A 17162-nucleotide genomic window follows, 5' to 3' on the forward strand; every position below is an offset into this window, starting at 1 on the left:
TTTGTTTTTGTGACTACTACAGAAAACATTCACAGCTAAATACTACGCCACTGAACAGTCCTTACTCCGCTCTCCAGTGTACATGTCCTCAAAGGCAAACTCCATCTCCCTCTGGAAGTCCTCCCTTGTCTCCTGTCTCTTATAGAGAGGCTGGAAGATCTGCGGAGGCATCTGAGACACCTGCTGTCGCCTCCTCAGCAGGTCCGTCTGCTGCAGGTGCTCCAGTTCAACAAGCAAGCGCTCACGATCCTAAGGGTGAACATCAATAACAGATCACGCAAAAAAAAAGAACACACACACAAAAATATATTCAAAGTCAACATTTCTTCTCTTAACATGCCACCTTGGCACTCTGATACATCCCTGTTGAGGGTAAGATGTTTTATGCCAATGCTATCTCATTTTTCTATGAAGTACTGCATAACCATTTTGGACAGCTAGGGTTCTGTTTCTATGGCACAAATGTATCAACTAATTATACAGAATTACAAACTACTACAATCTTCACATGAAAAGGTCAGTCTTCTTACATTGTTGAAGTCCTGCTGTCAGTCATCAGTGTTTGCAACAGTCATGACAAGTAGCATCAGAGCAAATCATCAGATGCACATGTTTAATTTTTATGTCTATCTGCTCATCAGGTACCTGCACGAGATGTTCCCTCCTCAGAGCCTCTTTCCCTCTGAGACGAGCTTTCTCCAGCTGCTCCTCTCTCTTCGTCTTCTCCTCCCTCTCTAAGTCCTGCAGTCTCCTCACCTCCAGCTCGGCTCCCTCATGGGCGTTAGGCTGTAGGCACATGCAAACATTAGATATCTCTAATAGAGAGGAGACAAAAAAAGGATAGGGGGATAAAGGAGCAGTGTGTAACATTTAGGGAAATTTAGTGGCATCTAGCGAAGAGGATTGCAGACTGCAACCAGCTGAAACTTCTCCCGATTAGAATTCCTTTAGTGTTCACATTTCGGAAGGGTTTTACCAGGAGCTAAATTATCTGCAGATTTCACTTCTGTTCCAAAACTGGAATTATTTATTCTGTTTCTTTACCAGTGATTAAATCCAGTAAAAACATAGAGAAAAGCAGTTTCACGTTACAAATCAGGGTCCCCACACATTTTATTGGACAAAATGTGAAAAATTTTCCATGACTTTCCAAGGACCCATGATTGTTTTTTCCTGCCCCATTTACCCAGTGTTTTTTTAAAAACATTACATTCAAACTCTATTCAAACATAAAATCAGCAAGCTGAAGGGAGGGGGAACACGGGTAGAAAATGAAGAAATAAAGTTGTCAAACACACAACAACGTTAAACCAACAGAAAATAAATGTTTCATTGTTACATTACTTGGAAGGTTATCCACAAAGATTTCTGAAACAATTTCATTACACACAACAAAATTTCATGACCTTTCCAAAACATTCAATGGTTTTTACTTATTCCGTGAATTTTTTTCACGTTTTACATGGCCATGGGAACCCTCCTGAGTCTTTCTCCAATGCTTTTTGGCATGTCAAAGACAGAGCTCTGCACCTGCTAATATGTGCTCACCTTTTTTTTCTGATAACTTAAGATTCTGACATTAAGGAGGCCTTTACTAAAAGCCAAATTATCTGCAGAGGTCTCTTCCTCTCTAAAACAAACACACCAGGTATTTCAAGCCAGTAAAAACACTGAATAAAGCAGTTTCATGTATTTTTGCAACACTACTTGTTGCAGAGGCTGCTAACTACAGTGACAGACACCAAAATGCCAAAAGGCAAACGTCCCTATCTAGAGCCACTGTTTGGTTTTCCTGTTCTGGGCTACTGTAGAACCATAGTGGACTCCATGCAGGAGGACCTGCTCCTTAAGTAGACATAAACAGCTCACTCTAAGGTAATGAAAACACAAGGACTCTTATTTTAACGTGAAACATATTGTATGTTGGTCAAAACAGATCTCCTGCATATATCCTACGCACTGGACTTGACTTCTACATACCAGGTCAAGGGGATTACCTGCTCTGCGTCAACCTCTCTGTCCACTGTGCTCTCAGGCATGTGGTAGTGTGAGGCAGAAAACGCACTCACATCAGATTTCTTCACTACATGTGGCCTCTTGGAATCGATGCTCTGCTTGAACAAGAAAAGACAATATTAGATTAACTCCACCCAGATCCTAAACTGTGCAACCTGGAAAGCTTGTGCTTAATTTTCTAAAAAGGAAAAAACTAACGGATTTGTGTTTTGAGAACATAAATACATGTCTAACCTCAGCCAACACCTAGATTATTTATGAACAGGCATTTGAACCCACTAATACACTAACAAACACACACTAATATTTCAAAACTTCTTCATGACTTTTCAATGGTCCACAATAAAATTTAATGACAATTCATAACATATTATATGAACAGACTTGCAATATACTCCTAATGTTAATTACTACCAAAGTGTCTTGCTGCCTTGCCCAAAAAACAAGTTGATCAGTATCAGGTAATAACGAAAAGACTTCTTGTTTTAACAAGATGTTTTTCATGTTTTAATAAGATAATCTCACGTTATGTCATACAAACTTACCACATTATAACAAACTTTAACAAGATACTATTTGTTTATATGATGTAATAACACGAAAATATAATGTTGTTGATGTAAAAACATCTTGTTACAAAAACACACTTTTCACCTGATACTGATCAGTTTTTTCATTTCTGGCTTGGCAGCAAGATGCCTCAGTAAATTATTATATGAAAATTAAATAGCAACCTTTTCCAGTCTCTAATCGTTTGTTATGTTCGTTTTACAAGACGAGTTATCCATGGATGATTACTGTAACAATTAATTTCATTAAACACGACAAAATTCCATGACTTTCCCAAAGCCTTCAATGATTTTTACTATTTCCATTATTTTTCCAGGCCTGGAAAATTAGATTGCAAAATTCCATATCTTTTCTAGGGTTTCCTGACTGTGGAAACCCTAGAAAAGTATATATATATTTTATTGAAGACAGATGAACAAAGGAAAATGTGTAAACTAGTTGCTTCTTTGAGAACATTTCGGCTTCTCTTTAAATGACTCAGTTTGTGCTTATAGTCTATTATGTTTTTTTCCATTATAATGCTGTCTTGTTCTATGTTTGTACTGCATACAACAACTCATGGTCAAGAGTAAATAAATATGAATATGAATATGAAAAAAGTAAAATTCAAGCAGCTTGTCAGGCCAACAGTAAACATTGCAATATTATTACTGATCAGTCAAATCACCTGGATGGGGTTCGGGAGAGGCGGTGGGAGGCTGGCCACTATTGCTGATCTTTCCTTTTCAGCCTGTAGTGCCTTCTTCCTGGCATTAATGGATCTACAGACAAGCAAAGTAAAAGACTTAATTTTCAGTTTATTTTGAAAAAATTCAAACACGTAAATGTCTTTTGAGAAAATGTTTGTGATGCTGCTTACCTAGACTGCCTCTCATGATCTTTAAGCCTCTGTGATTTGAGCTCCTTCAGGGCTTCTCGATAACGCTCCTCTGCTTTCACGTGATTTTCCTCCTCCCTCTGAGCAATTGCAGCCAAGTCGGGTTCCTTGTGCAAAAAAATCAAAATTACAACACAAAATGTAATTATTTAGACTGTATATTCATAACATTGTGAGGTTGTTATCATGCGATGGTTTTATGCACATTTTGGTGTCATATGTTCTCTTTGGTTTGGCCTTTCATCATTTCAGTGTCTCCAACTTCATCTTGATTGCACTGAAAGCCTTAACAGGTGTATTGTGGTCATCCAGCAACAGAGACTCCAGCTAGGTTCATAATAATCAAATTAATAAAAATATTTTTTAATAATAATAACTTAATTTATATAGCAACTTTAAAAACAGAGTTTGTAAAGTGCTTTAACGAACAAGGCAAAGCAGAAGCAACAAGGGTTTCTTGCGGAGGCAACACAACCGTAAAAGCCAAACAACAATGCAGAATAAAGGCCAGATGAAGTTAAAAGTAGAATTAAACAAAAGACAAACATAAAAAAATAAATATAAAAAAAAAAGAACAATAACAACCCATTACAATTAGAGTAACTACAATTCAAAGAATATAAGCAGTAAACACGAAAATAATAATAGTGATGGCATTAAACACAATTATGACAGAATTAAAGGATAAATTAAAAGACAAAGTAAAATAGATGAATTAAAATAGACAGCATTGCAAAAAAGAAAGCCTATAAAAATGGGTTTTAAGAAGTGATTTTAAAGAATTTTATGTTATCGTACGTTTTCTTTTGCACTCCTGTGACCTTGACCAAGAAGCTGGAGGCTCTCCTGGTAAAGCCTCTGTAAAGTGTGGAGTTTCTCCCTCTGCTGTCGCTCCCAGTCCTCCTTCAGCTCCTTCTCCAGCTTCTCCAGCTCATGTTGCCGTCTCTGCTCAACCCCTTGGCGGATCTGCAGTGCGATGGACCGCTGCTGCTCCCGCACCTGGAGGTTAATGAAAAAAGCATACTCAGTCTTCAAATAGTAGCTGCCTCTGGAAACTATTTAAAAGGGGTGTCCTTTAGGTGGCTCAAAGAAAGCAAACTTATTTTCAAATGCCTGTGTTGTATCAAAGGGTGTTCCCCTGTTGAATAGTGTTTTCCTATTAATGCATAGTTCCTGCCTTAGTGGTTAGGTTTGGTAGGGCTACAAGTGCACAAGGACTAGGTGAGTATAAAATAATTATATACGCTTATACAAAAAACCTTGGTTCTGGTTTAGAAGGGGGACAAACATATTGACAGGGGTTCAATAAAGCTTAACATTTCTACATGAAACATACCTTAATAACTAAAATAAAGGTGCCACTCCTCAGTTTAAACTGTAAGAGGGTTCAGTTCATCAGAAATCACGGACATGAAGTGAAAACAGAGACTTCACACTTGTATTATCTTTTAACATTGACTCACCTGCTGTATCCGCAGTTTTCTCCTCCTGTCATATTCTTCTCGTATTATCCGAGCTTCTTCGTTGGGACTCAGTCTTAATTTGGCAACTTTTCTCTTCATTTTACTCATATTTTAGCTGCTAGTGGACATTTTCCAAACTAGCATAAACGCAGGTAGCATTAGCGTTAGCACCCCTGTTAGCCGTGCTTGTTAATTAGCTTCATTGTGTTGCGAGCATTCACTGCCGTCACGACAGACGTTTTAAACGGCTAAAACTAAAAATAAATGCGAATTAATTAGAAAGAAAACTTCTAAAGGGGTTAAAAACGAAGTTTTGTTTGTGGTCAGAAAACCATGTCAACGAGAAAAAAACGAGCGTGTATTCTGAACGTCACGTCCGGCGGTTTAAACTGCCCGCCATGCTTGTTCCGTCCTTGTCAAAATTCCCCTGGGTTCCTAACATTGGCTGGATGGTTCCTACCTTACGCTAAACATGGTTCCTGCTCACAATACATCGATTTTAAAGTATATCTCAAATAAATTGCACGAAATTGAAAAATAATTAATTCATCAACAAATTAAAAAGATATAAAATAAATTATCATAAAGCACCTAAAACCGCTAAACTCCTCAAATCTTTGGCATATTGCTTAGGGTGCAGCAGCCAGTTGTTCCCGTGTGATGAGAGAGAGGGATGATCTATTCACTTCTCCACTAGAACCTACAAGTCCAGTGAATAACCTTTAATACGTGTGGCCGGTGCACACTAGAGGTAAGGTTTACACGATTAAATGTTTATGTTGTCATTTTGGCATTTCTTTGGCCCTCCGGAGGAATTCATTTATCCTGCGAGATTAGCACTAGCTAGTCCCGGTAGTTAGACGCAGAAATAAACATTCAAATGCAGTCAGTGCAGCCGTTATCAGTAATATTAAAGACAAGCCAGACACTGATCCTTTACTTCAGTAAAAGTACTAATACCACACTGAAAACACGCCACTACAAATAAAAGTTCCGCATTCAAAATATTACAGTAGTAAAGTGCGACAGGGAAAGGACGTCATTGTGCAGTTGAATGTTCCTTATCAGTGTTTTACTATTATACGTGATGTTTCTTGATTAATATTAGTTACATTAACACATATATTTCATTTTAATGTTATGAATATGTAGATAGATGGATACATAGATTTGTGACTGATTGCTAACCTTTTTCCGTAAGGGACCCCTTTTTATTATTGATTAAACTGCAGATGCGTGCCTAAGTGACATGTTTTATGAAAATTTCATATAATATTCAATGCGCAGCAATAACAGCACATAACAACTAATAAACTGTACAGTTCAGTCAAATAGTGAACATAATAACTGAAGGTGGTTTGTTGAAGACTTTTTTCTCTTGAATATTGCACCAGAGATGTGTTTTCCTAATATTTTTTGGAACTCTTTATACAGTTCTCTGCCTGAAGTTTGTTTTTGTTTTTTGTTTGTTTATTTGTAATTTATATATATATATATATATATATATATATATATATATATGTTACAATTTGATAGTTTTCTTCTCCCTGAGGCTATTGTTCTATTAGCTCTTTGGCTGGTTTAACTGCTACTTTGTTAATGAAGGATGATGCTTTTTAGCAGAGAGTGAAAGCGCTGTTAATATATCTTGAATTCAGGTCTTCACTGTACCCTTATCCTGTGAGTTTTTTTTCTTAGTTTATACCTTGAGTAATTATCTTTTACTTTAAAAATAACAATTTAATTTAGTGTTATTCACAAAAATAAACGAAATGCTGGGAAAATGACTGACTGTATACATATACTTTTGTAAAGTGTTTTTAAAACCCTTAAAATCAAGAAGGCCTCATGACCCCCTGTTAAGATTTGGCAGCCACCAGTTTTGGAATAAATGCTCTTCATTGTCTCATGCAGTTTGATGATTGGATCTCTCTTCTTTCTTCCTTCTGTCAGTCTTGTCATCATGTCTGGTGGTCCAGCAGTGAGGGTCAGCATTGAGTCTTCCTGTGAGAAGCAGGTGCAGGAAGTGGCGCTGGATGGAACAGAAACATACGTCCCCCCTCTGTCCATGTCCCAGAACTTGGCCAAGTTGGCTCAGAGAATCGACTTCAGTCAGGGGTCTGACTCAGAGGAGGAGGGGGCCGAGGGCGAACCAAGGGACCGTGAGTGGAGCAAGCAGGAGCCAGAGGAAGAAGAGGGTAATTTATTTAGAGCCAGATTTAGATTCTGTTAACTAGGGGTTGACAGATTATCGGGGGCGATATTTGGCATTTTACAGATTATCTGTATCAGCAATTTATTTTCATGAGCACCAATAAAAATTAATTCATTAAAAAGTGCAAAGAAAGTGTCAGCATGAGAAGAACTTTTACTTTGTAAAACCACAGGAAGATATTTTTATTTATTCTTTTTTTATTAAAATTTTTTACTTGACTTGAAAAAAAGGTTGCTGGGAACTTGCTGTATATGATGTTGAAAGTTTCCGTTTTTATTAAACAAAGTTTTGTGTTTGAGTTTGTTATATTCCAAATTCTAAATTTCGACAGAACGATTTTAATTTTTATTATAAATGCATATCAGTTTCAAATATCAGTTATTAGTCTCATTAACTCCTAGTAGTTGGTATCAGTATCAACCTTGAAAAAACAATGGTGTGGTTGACCCCACAAAGGCACTGTGATGTCACATGGGCCACATGAATACTCTTATATAATGTAAGATATTTGGATATTTTTTTCTCTGTTATAATAAAATCTTACTGGCGATTTTGTCACGCAGGCACAGTGAAGTTTCAGCCATCTCTTTGGCCCTGGGACTCAGTGCGTAACAATCTGCGCAGCGCCCTGACAGAGATGTGTGTGCTCCATGATGTGCTCAGTGTGGTGAAAGAGAAGAAGTACATGGCCTTGGACCCCGTGTCTCAAGATCCAACAGCCGGGAAGGTAAACTGCTGCAGGATATCACAATCCTCTCTATCTTACAGATCATACCCAAATGTGACTGTAGCACTAACCAAATATTCAAAAATTATGAAGCATGTGTTAATCTGTGCACCTTCTCTGTTTTGCACACATATTAAAGCCTCTTGGAACCTAAATTACCCAAAACTTTCTTAATATGTAATTTAGGGTCTTACATGCATAGTAAAAAACATAAAAAATGATCAGTCATTAACCTCAATCCAGTCTGGAGAAATGCCATAACAGGGTGTCTGCAGGACCTTAAAATGTCTTAAATTCAGTTGTCTAAATATTAGGCCTTAAATGTCATTGATTATTCTTGAATTAGAATTTGTGAGTTCTTAATTGCCACTAACATTTGATCTAATTTCAATTTTCCATTGGGTAATTTTTTTTTGTCAAAATGAGTCAAGCTCTTGCGCATGAAAGTCCACATTCTTGACCTACCACCGAGCCTAATATTTTACTTCATACTTCAAATCTGTTCGCAAAATGTACAGTTACATTTACTCAACTGTAATGCTTTGATGAAAAGATTATTTGTCCAAAAATCAGTCTTAAGTTTGGCTAAAAATAAACTTTGAAAGGTCTTAAAAAGCATTCAATTTAAGTGCCTGATACCTGCAGACACCTTGTATTATCCCCAAAATTAGCTGTTTTGGACTTGGTTTTCTATTAGTTGAGAATATTTATTTTCATGCAGATTTTTGTAGATTTTGTTTTTGATTTTATTGATTTTTGTTAATGACACCCTTAACTTTGATATAATATGTGCATTCTCACTATTTCAAGCCAAATTTCCAGAGGCTTTAACTTCCATTCATAACAGCATTTCTTGTCCTCGTGCAGACCCCTCAGGTGTTCCAGCTGATCAGTAAAAAGAAATCACTGGGCACAGCAGCACAGCTCCTCCTGAAGGGAGCTGAGAAGCTCAACAAGTCGGTAGCAGAGAACCAAGAGAACCGGAGGCAGAGGGACTTCAACTCTGAGCTGCTGCGACTTCGCTCTCAGTGGAAACTGCGCAAAGTGGGAGACAAGATCTTGGGAGACCTCAGCTACCGCAGCGCAGGTAATGACACCTCTGACATGTACGCGGTCAAATCTGTGAAGGGCGTTTTACAAAATATAATTGTGTTCTGCAAATTAACATGAGGACTCTTTCCCCATGCAGGTTCCCTTTTTCCTCACCACGGCACTTTTGAGGTGATCAAGAACACGGACATTGATCTGGACAAAAAGATCCCAGAGGACTACTGCCCCCTCGATGTCCAGATCCCCAGTGATCTGGAGGGATCTGCTTATATCAAGGTGAGAGGGGAACCACAACGAAACCTTCCATTTTTTTTTCTGTGAGTGGTAACAAAGATGTGTTTTTGTGATCTAATTTTATAATTGTGAATAGTCCACTAAATGGCGAGCAGCAGCTCGAGTTGATTGATTACCCGATGCTCGCTCACCACTGCGTTTTTGTTAAAAGCATGAGAGTAAAAGACACAAAGAAAAACCTTGAGAGAATTATTTTAAGGCAACAGTGAAAATTATAGGTAGCTATGTAGAGATTATTTGTTGGACGACCTGTGACTTGCAGCTTTTATGTTATTCTATTTCCATGATAGTGTCACCTGTAATATCCCATATATTTTTTAAGATTTCCGAAATGTGTAGTTTTCATAGCTGAGTTCTGTTGTTGTTCTCAGGTGTCCATCCAGAAACAAGCTCCAGACATCGGTGATCTGGGAACTGTCAACCTGTTCAGGAGACTGCCAAAAACCAAAGCCGGTAAGGTTCAGTACACAGAGACACGATGTTAACAGGAGTTAAAGGGACAGTTTGTATTTTTTGAAGTGGGGTTATAAGAGGGATTCACCCATAGTTGGTCTCAGTAGATGGCGCTCAGTTCGCCTCCAGTTTGGAGAAGCAGACTGAGTACAACCACAGAAGCTAGTTGATGTACAGTATAAGTGTACACTATATTTACAGTATTATCACTGCTTTATCTTGCTGTCAGACAGCTTTTTCCAACCAGGAATGGAAACTAGAAAACAACCAGACTCCATTTAGAAAAATGGTCATTTTACCTCACAGACAACAGGAGCTGATGGTCTACAGCTACCTCGATCAGTTTGTTTGTGTGTGTTATTGTGTGACTGGGTGAATCTGATCTAACCCTTTTAAATGCCAAAGTCACACAATAGCACAAACAATCTGACCAAGGGAGCAATAGCACAAAAACTCCTCAAATCCTAAATTTCCTCAATGGTGAGTTTCAAGCGAACATAGATGAGTGAAGAGAGCATGGACAACAGCTTCAGTTCAATGTCAGAGAGGGCTGTCGGCCAGGTAAAGCAGTGAAAATATCCTAAATATAGTGCACACTTAACTGATATACTTTTTTACTTGAATAATATATTTTTTCGTTACTGCTCCTGTCCACAGCAGGGCATTTTTTAGCTTCTGTGTCAGTATTCCAGTCTGCTTCTCCAGACTTGGAGTGTGCCGACTGACATTTAATACACTGACTGGATAAGTACTCCGTACAGTCCCACTTCAATTCTAACTGTTCCTTTAAGACTGGTTCAGTAACTGCCAGTAAAATTAGTAAATGTTTATAATTTCTATGTAACTAATGTAATTTCTAATGTAACTGCCTTACTATCGTCTTTTGTCTCTTCCGACTTTTATCTGATCTCTCTCCATCCTGTCTTTTCTGGCTCAGGTACCCAGCTGTGGCATGTGAAGCTCGAAGCAGCTCAAAACGTTCTGCTCTGTAAAGAGATCTTCGCTCAGCTGTCCAGGGAAGCGGTCCAGATAAAATCCCAGATCCCGCACATCGTGGTGAAGAATCAGATCATCTCACAGCCTTTCCCAGGTCTCAACATATGTTTTCTAGATTTTTTTCATGAGAGCATCTATGTTTGGGATTTTTTAAACATATTTTTATTGTTTTTTGAAAGCATACAAACTGCCACACAGCATAGCAGAAAGACAATAGTAAAATACAATAAACACATACCCATATGCGTACAAGAAAGTGCAGTTGCCAAAGATAAAGGCTCATTCTGATTGGCTACAAAAAGATGCAAATGGATAAAAATGTGACTTAGTTCATTTGCAATTATATTCATTAAGGTGAGGGGTTAGAATTTAGCTTAAATATATTACGTGACAGGATTCCAGATTCTCACAAATTTATCAGAAGAGACATTTAATGTAAATCTCAGTTTCTCAAGTTTGAGATGCTGCATCGCCTCCCTCAGCCACTCAGTCCAACTCTGCGGGTGAGGGTTCTTCCTCTGGAGAAAGATCAATCTCCGTGCTAATAAAGTCACAAATTTCGTTAATTTGAGGTGATGGTATGAAAAGTTGTTCCAAAACATGAAGGAAAAAGATGAAATATCTTATTGGTTGGAGGAGCTGTTTTACAGTAATTCATTTGCTCCCATGGTAGAGATATTATTCCTAATGTTATTAAAATACTTAAAGGAAAAAAAAACTTTACTGATTTAACATTTTATCATCTTGGTCTCTGCAGTTGGTCATAAAACAAACAAAGTGATGCCTTTTTTGTTCCTCTGTAGGTCTGCAGCTGTCCATCTCACTGTGCCACTCTACAGGAGAGAAGAAGAACCACCGTGCGTCACCAGAGAAGCCCAAACCAGACGACCACCTTTACGTCCTGGAACACAATCTGCATCAAATGATGAGAGAGGTGAAGTCGCTCTGCATCTCAAGCTGCCATCCACAGGAGCAGAGATATTAGCTCATTGCAGAAATGTTGTATGGGCCTATATGTTAGTGGATAAATGACAAGAAACTGAAGTATAGAAATGCAAAGGATATGTTTTGAAACAGTGCCACTGCTCTGTGGTTTGTCCACCAGAAAGCAGTGATAAGTTTATTTTCAACTGAAAAATGTTCCAGCTTGCTCATATCTAAAACTAGACAGAAAATTAAAGAATTGTTCATTTTATGGCTTGTATAAGGAAAATTACCATTAGCCAAAATCTCATTGTGGGGTTTTAAAAACTCTCAAGTATTAATCTCTCATAATTATCCACCTCAGATATCCTGTATCAATCTGTACTGTGCTGTACTGTCCAGAGCCGCTGTTCATTTTTACTGAATTTACAGTTCAGCTGGAAATGTTTTCTAGGCAATCACAGGATCAAACTAGAGACTAACTTGTGATGAAGCAATCTACGTCTCAAAACAAATGTTGGCCGAGGGCGTGACTTTGGCGTGGTGGCAATGTCTCCTCCCCTTCTTCTGGTCTTGTTGCTCGAATCACCCATAGTCAATGTGGGCCTTTATTTTGATCTGAGCTACACACCCGTCAAGTTTCTGACTCCACCTTGCAACATTATCATCTTGACAAAAATCTGTCCATTTGTCAATCTCTTTCCCCCCTCTTTTACATATTTACAATGGTTAAATTTTTATTTTAACAAAATTCTTTTATTTTTATTTTTCATTGTGCACTGGGGTGGAGGGTGGCTGGCAGAGAGTAGGGGTTGGGTGGTCAGAGAAAGTTGTGCATTATTGTAAAACAAACTGTTTCTTTTTGTGAAACATTTCAAAAACATTTTTTAAAAATCTGTCCAGAGCAGACAGAGAGACAGACATTGTTGCATACTGGTAAATACAATCACAGAGATAAGATCAAAATATATTTTACAGCCCAAAATTATCATTATTATTTGACTTGACTTACTTGTGCTATCTTCCTGTTGCTATTATCATACAAATACTATAACTGGTAGTTTATTGGATCATAGTTTTACTCCAGCTCAGTCTTTGTTGCCCTGCATGGGAAATGGGAAATTTTGCAACTTTGGCAAAGACAGACACAGTAAAGCAGACTCATCTGTCAGTTATTGCTGCTCTGCATGGAGACATGTTTCCTGGGAACCAAACAGATCTGCATGCTGTGTTTTTTTTATTTGCAATTTAGGAGGGTGATGTCAAGCTAGGAGACATCCTGCAACACGTCACCTAGGAGAAATACCAACCCAAATATATCTAGAGAAATGCTTTTCCATACAGGTCTTTCACTTCATATATAAGGGTTTCATTTTATCAGTCCTCATTCCATTGAACGACTCCATCTCTGTTTCAGTTCCACAAGCAGCAGCTGAGCTCTGTGGTGATGCCTCATCCTGCCAGCGCGCCCTTTGGCCATAAACGCATGCGCCTGGCGGGGCCGCTGGCCTACGACAAAGCTGAGATCTCCAGCTTGCAGCAGAATGAGGGGCTCCTGGAGAAGATTATCAAACAGGCCAAACACATCTTCCTACGGAGCAGGTGACTTTAGAATTACCATCTGTGATTTTGTTTGAGAACTCTTCACAAAAAATACTAGTCAGAGGTAGTCGAGGCATCATACCGCAACATTTTAAGCCAATAAACCTTCAACTATGAAGCTGTTTATTACCACCATAAACGTCTTATCTAAATACAGCTGCGAGTGTTAGGTTTATTATGCCGTGGTTTGCAGAGGAAATAACTGGAGTTCATGCAGGTCAGTAATGTTTGCACAGTTGCAGAAAGCAAACATTGCTCAGTCCACATGATAAGAAACTCCCAAACAAGTGCACCACTGTTTGCAATACAACATTTGGCCAGAAGATGGCACAATTTGTCTTTGCTCATCTTTATTTGATTTCAGGACAATATTTAAAAGCAAATATTAAAAAATAATGTTTTGTTAAGCAGTGTGGACTATATAATGTTGAGTAAAGCCCTTTCTTGAGTTTAATTAGCCACTTGGTTCATAGCAAAGCAATATTAATGTTTGTGATCATCAGGACGGCACGGACCATCGACAGCCTGGCCAGCCGCATAGAGGACCCTCAGATCCAGGCTCACTGGTCCAACATCAACGATGTTTATGAGTCCAGTGTCAAGGTGCTCATCACCTCTCAGGGCTACGAGCAGATCTGCAAGTAAGTGGAGGAGAAGAGGGAGGGATAGAGGAAAATCAGAGCCGAAAAGGGGACACAAAGTGGGGAATAGAGGGGAGAACCTGCTGATGTTTTAATGAGACACTGTGGGTGTCTGTTGGCCTTTATTAAGTTTCAAATTATGTAAATTTAGGCTATAAATTGTGATTGGAGGCCTTTGTTTCTTCGGCATGTTATATGAGTTTGCTTTCAGTTTGACTTCCATTATGAAATTAGAAATAGCAGTGACAAACATGGATGAGAAATACAGGCAACTAAATACTCTGAGCTGTCTGCTTTTATGATATTTTTTTCAAATAACAGAACATTTCCTGACATAAGACCTCTTAATAATGATTCATTTAAAAAATAGATTAATAAATAAAAAATTAATGAAGAAATATATTTTAAAAAATAAACTAACAACCAAACAAACAAACCAACAGAAATTAAACACTATCCCTAAGTACATAGTTTGATCATTTTAATCAAATAAATACGAAACTGAGATTCACAGAAAGGGGTTCAGCTACAGTGGTAAACAAAAATTACATTTTGAACAACATTTTGTTCTAATAAAATCTATTACAGCAACCCAGAGCCAGAAAAACCCCAGATATAATGTAACTTGAGTTCATTTTTGTGTAAAAATGTCCATTTTCAGTTGCAGGCTTGCTGTCACTCGTTCCATTGTGTAAACCCTTTTAAAGGTTTGCTTCCACTTGCTCACAGTTGGTGGATTTGCATCTTTCCAGTTCACCATTATCAAATTTTGGCAATCAATAAACGTATCCTCAGTGTATACCTCTGGTCCACACTATATCACTCTGTAGGTTTAACTCCTAACCAAAATATTAAGGGGTATGATGGGACATATTTTGTCAGTCTCTTTTTAAACGCTTCTCCAAAACCCCCTTACATGAGGCTTTACATGTTTTGTGTGTTTAGGTCGATCCAGCTGCAGCTGAACATTGGTGTGGAGCAGATCAGAGTGGTGCACAGAGATGGACGTGTCGTCACGCTGTCACACCAGGAGCAGGAACTGCAGGACTTCCTTCTCTCACAGGTATCACAGCTTCCTTATTGATACCTTCCCACACAGTTGGTGGAGGAGGCTGTATTTAGTGGAGACAGTATGTGTGACTGCAGACCTGTTGACCTTTTAATGTAAGGCTTTAGTAATTGTTTAAGTTGTAGTGGAGTATTTTCACTGTGTGATATTGCTGCTCTTACAGATGTCGCAGCATCAGGTACATGCCGTTCAGCAGCTGGCCAAAGTGATGGGCTGGCACGTCCTGAGCTTCAGTAACCATGTCGGCCTTGGCCCCGTGGAGAGCATCGGAAACGCCTCTGCTGTCACTGTTGCCTCTCCCAACGGAGAGTACGCCATCTCAGGTGATACAATTGTTGTAATGATCTAGATAGGAAGCTCTCCTCTATCTTAAGGAAATAATACAGACTAAATTTTGAAACATGAGCTCCAAGTTTTCATCAGATATGCTTTTTTAATTTCTTTGAGCTATTTGGGATTAGTAGGACTTAGTAAGGAAAACATGCCAGGGTTGCCGCAGATCCTTAAAAAGTCTTAAAAGGCATTGAATTAATTAATCTTAAAATAAGACCTCAAATAATGTCTTAAATAAATCTTTCAAAAGTCTGCTCAGACATGGGAAATGTTGCATTGTAAATTAAAAAAATTACTGGAAACTTATTTTCTTTTAATATTATTATTATTATTATTATTATTATTATTATTATTAATAATCAATTTTTGAAAAAAAAAAATCAAAACTGAGCAAACTTCACTGCTTTAGTATGTGACAGTGACGCTGCATACTGAAGCAGTGCAATAACCTGCTTAGATAGTAGAATAATTTTTGATCAGGTTTTGATCAGGTTTGATCAGTATGTAAAATATTGAGCAGTCACAGTGCATAACAATTGCATGAGAATTGGAAATAATGCAATTTTTGTTACCAACATTAGGCCTGCTTGACTAGAATGGGACCCATTGTATTTAGGTTAATGGGCCCCACTTTTCCTTTTCCCCCAAACAAGGGTACCAACTCTTGCATTGCTCTGCTGAGTGCAACAAGGCCACGCCCATTCTCAAGTATGAAATCACTAAAGACCAGACAGGTTGATACAGGCTGAGGTTCACCAGACAACAACTCCTGGAATGCGTCTCATCGGCATCATGAATTAATGTTTTCTAACCTTGTATCAGTATCCTCAGGCAGTTTGAGACAGTCAAACTGAATATCCTTGTAACATCACCAGTAATTAAGCATGGCTGTATTAACAGTAGCAGACTGTAGTTGTTAATATGTGTACTGTATGTCTGTTTGTCTCTTCAGTGCGAAATGGCCCAGAGAGCGGCTGCAAAGTTCTGGTCCAGTTCCCTCGCAGCCAGACCAAAGAGCTGCCAAAGAGCGATGTCATCCAGGACACCAAGTGGAGCCACCTGAGAGGGCCGAGCAAAGAGGTCCACTGGAGCAGGATGGAGGGACGAAACTTTGTCTACAAGATGGAGCTCCTCATGGCTGCGCTGACTCCCTGTCCTTAGATACAGTCAGGCTGCAGACTGTTTTGCCACACACAGAGCCACGGGTTAAATGTGTGTAGAAACAGCATGTGAGACGGATAGCAGCACAAGAACATAATAGAGAAAAAAGTGACATTTTTGAATACTGCTATTATCTCCTTTCCACCTTAGTAGTGTCTGCTGCCTGCTTTGTTTTTGATAATGTGAGATGTGGAGTGTGTACCTCAAACACTTTGATATGAAATAAAACATCAAGTCTGTATTTGTGCTGAATTTTCATATGAATAAAAATATGAGTTAGATGTTTTCTTAAGACTTCTGCTCGACATTCAGTGCATTTCTAATGTGCAAAATGTGTTTCTGTAGTTTTGTTTTATCTTAATCATTTGTCAGATTTGAATAACAGCATTTATTAGATTTCTTTCTTCTTGGTTTGATTCATCAATTTGAAAAAGAATCAAATTTTAGGTTTAAGTTGATAAAGATCCACTGTGTGCATGCAGCATCCTTGCACAGGTCAGGTGTACAGCGGGGTGAATCTAGGAACTGATGACATTTGGGGCATAGACTAGACCTTTGTTGCGAGGTGTGTGGGATCCTCTTGACACTTTTTGACAAAAAGCTCTATTTTGAAGCTTTTTATGCACTCTGTCACAATATTTGTTTTTAAAGTACAAATCAAATCCCATTATGAATACATTTATGTTCACTGTGCAATAGAAAATGGTTGAGGGGCCGCTTCGCATCCTATCAGGGGCCAGATTTGGCCTGTGGGCCATAAGCTGAGTAACT

The 17162-nt window shown here is 38.4% G+C and overlaps 2 protein-coding genes across 5 annotated transcripts in view; one reads left to right on the forward strand and one right to left on the reverse strand.

The window, feature by feature from the left end:
* cep295 (centrosomal protein 295) overlaps positions 1–5350 on the reverse strand; it is a 29411-nt gene extending 24061 nt beyond the window's left edge. For all 4 annotated transcript variants that reach the window (XM_088079263.1, XM_088079265.1, XM_088079264.1 and 1 more), the window contains exons 1-7: positions 4927–5350; positions 4262–4462; positions 3446–3570; positions 3254–3347; positions 1998–2111; positions 646–786; positions 66–249 (exon numbers count right to left, since the gene is read on the reverse strand). In XM_088079263.1, coding sequence (XP_087935389.1) covers positions 66–249; positions 646–786; positions 1998–2111; positions 3254–3347; positions 3446–3570; positions 4262–4462; positions 4927–5034 — 967 coding nt within the window. In that variant the 5' untranslated portion in view covers positions 5035–5350. The remainder of the gene's footprint in view (positions 1–65; positions 250–645; positions 787–1997; positions 2112–3253; positions 3348–3445; positions 3571–4261; positions 4463–4926) is intronic.
* A 168-nt stretch (positions 5351–5518) lies between these two features.
* med17 (mediator complex subunit 17) lies at positions 5519–16632 on the forward strand. The gene is made up of 13 exons (XM_042486004.2): positions 5519–5677; positions 6880–7124; positions 7705–7868; positions 8736–8955; positions 9058–9194; positions 9584–9665; positions 10603–10755; positions 11465–11595; positions 13003–13187; positions 13691–13828; positions 14774–14891; positions 15061–15220; positions 16183–16632. Exons 2-13 carry the CDS (start codon positions 6890–6892, stop codon positions 16389–16391), a joined length of 1932 nt encoding a protein of 643 aa, XP_042341938.1. The 5' UTR covers positions 5519–5677; positions 6880–6889; the 3' UTR covers positions 16392–16632.
* Positions 16633–17162: the final 530 nt, after the last annotated feature.

This window comes from Plectropomus leopardus, chromosome 6 (genome assembly GCF_026936395.1).
Source record: "Plectropomus leopardus strain MGB_pleo_1.0 chromosome 6, ASM2693639v1, whole genome shotgun sequence".
In the NCBI taxonomy this organism is placed as follows: Eukaryota; Metazoa; Chordata; class Actinopteri; order Perciformes; family Serranidae; genus Plectropomus; species Plectropomus leopardus.

Coding starts and splice junctions, on each gene's coding strand:
- med17 (XM_042486004.2), top strand. CDS start 6,890: ATGTCTGGTGGTCCAGCAGTGAGGGTCAGCATTGAGTCTTCCTGTGAG. Junction 7,125..7,704: donor GGAGCCAGAGGAAGAAGAGG/GTAATTTATTTA, acceptor TTTGTCACGCAG/GCACAGTGAAGTTTCAGCCA. Junction 9,666..10,602: donor ACTGCCAAAAACCAAAGCCG/GTAAGGTTCAGT, acceptor TTTCTGGCTCAG/GTACCCAGCTGTGGCATGTG.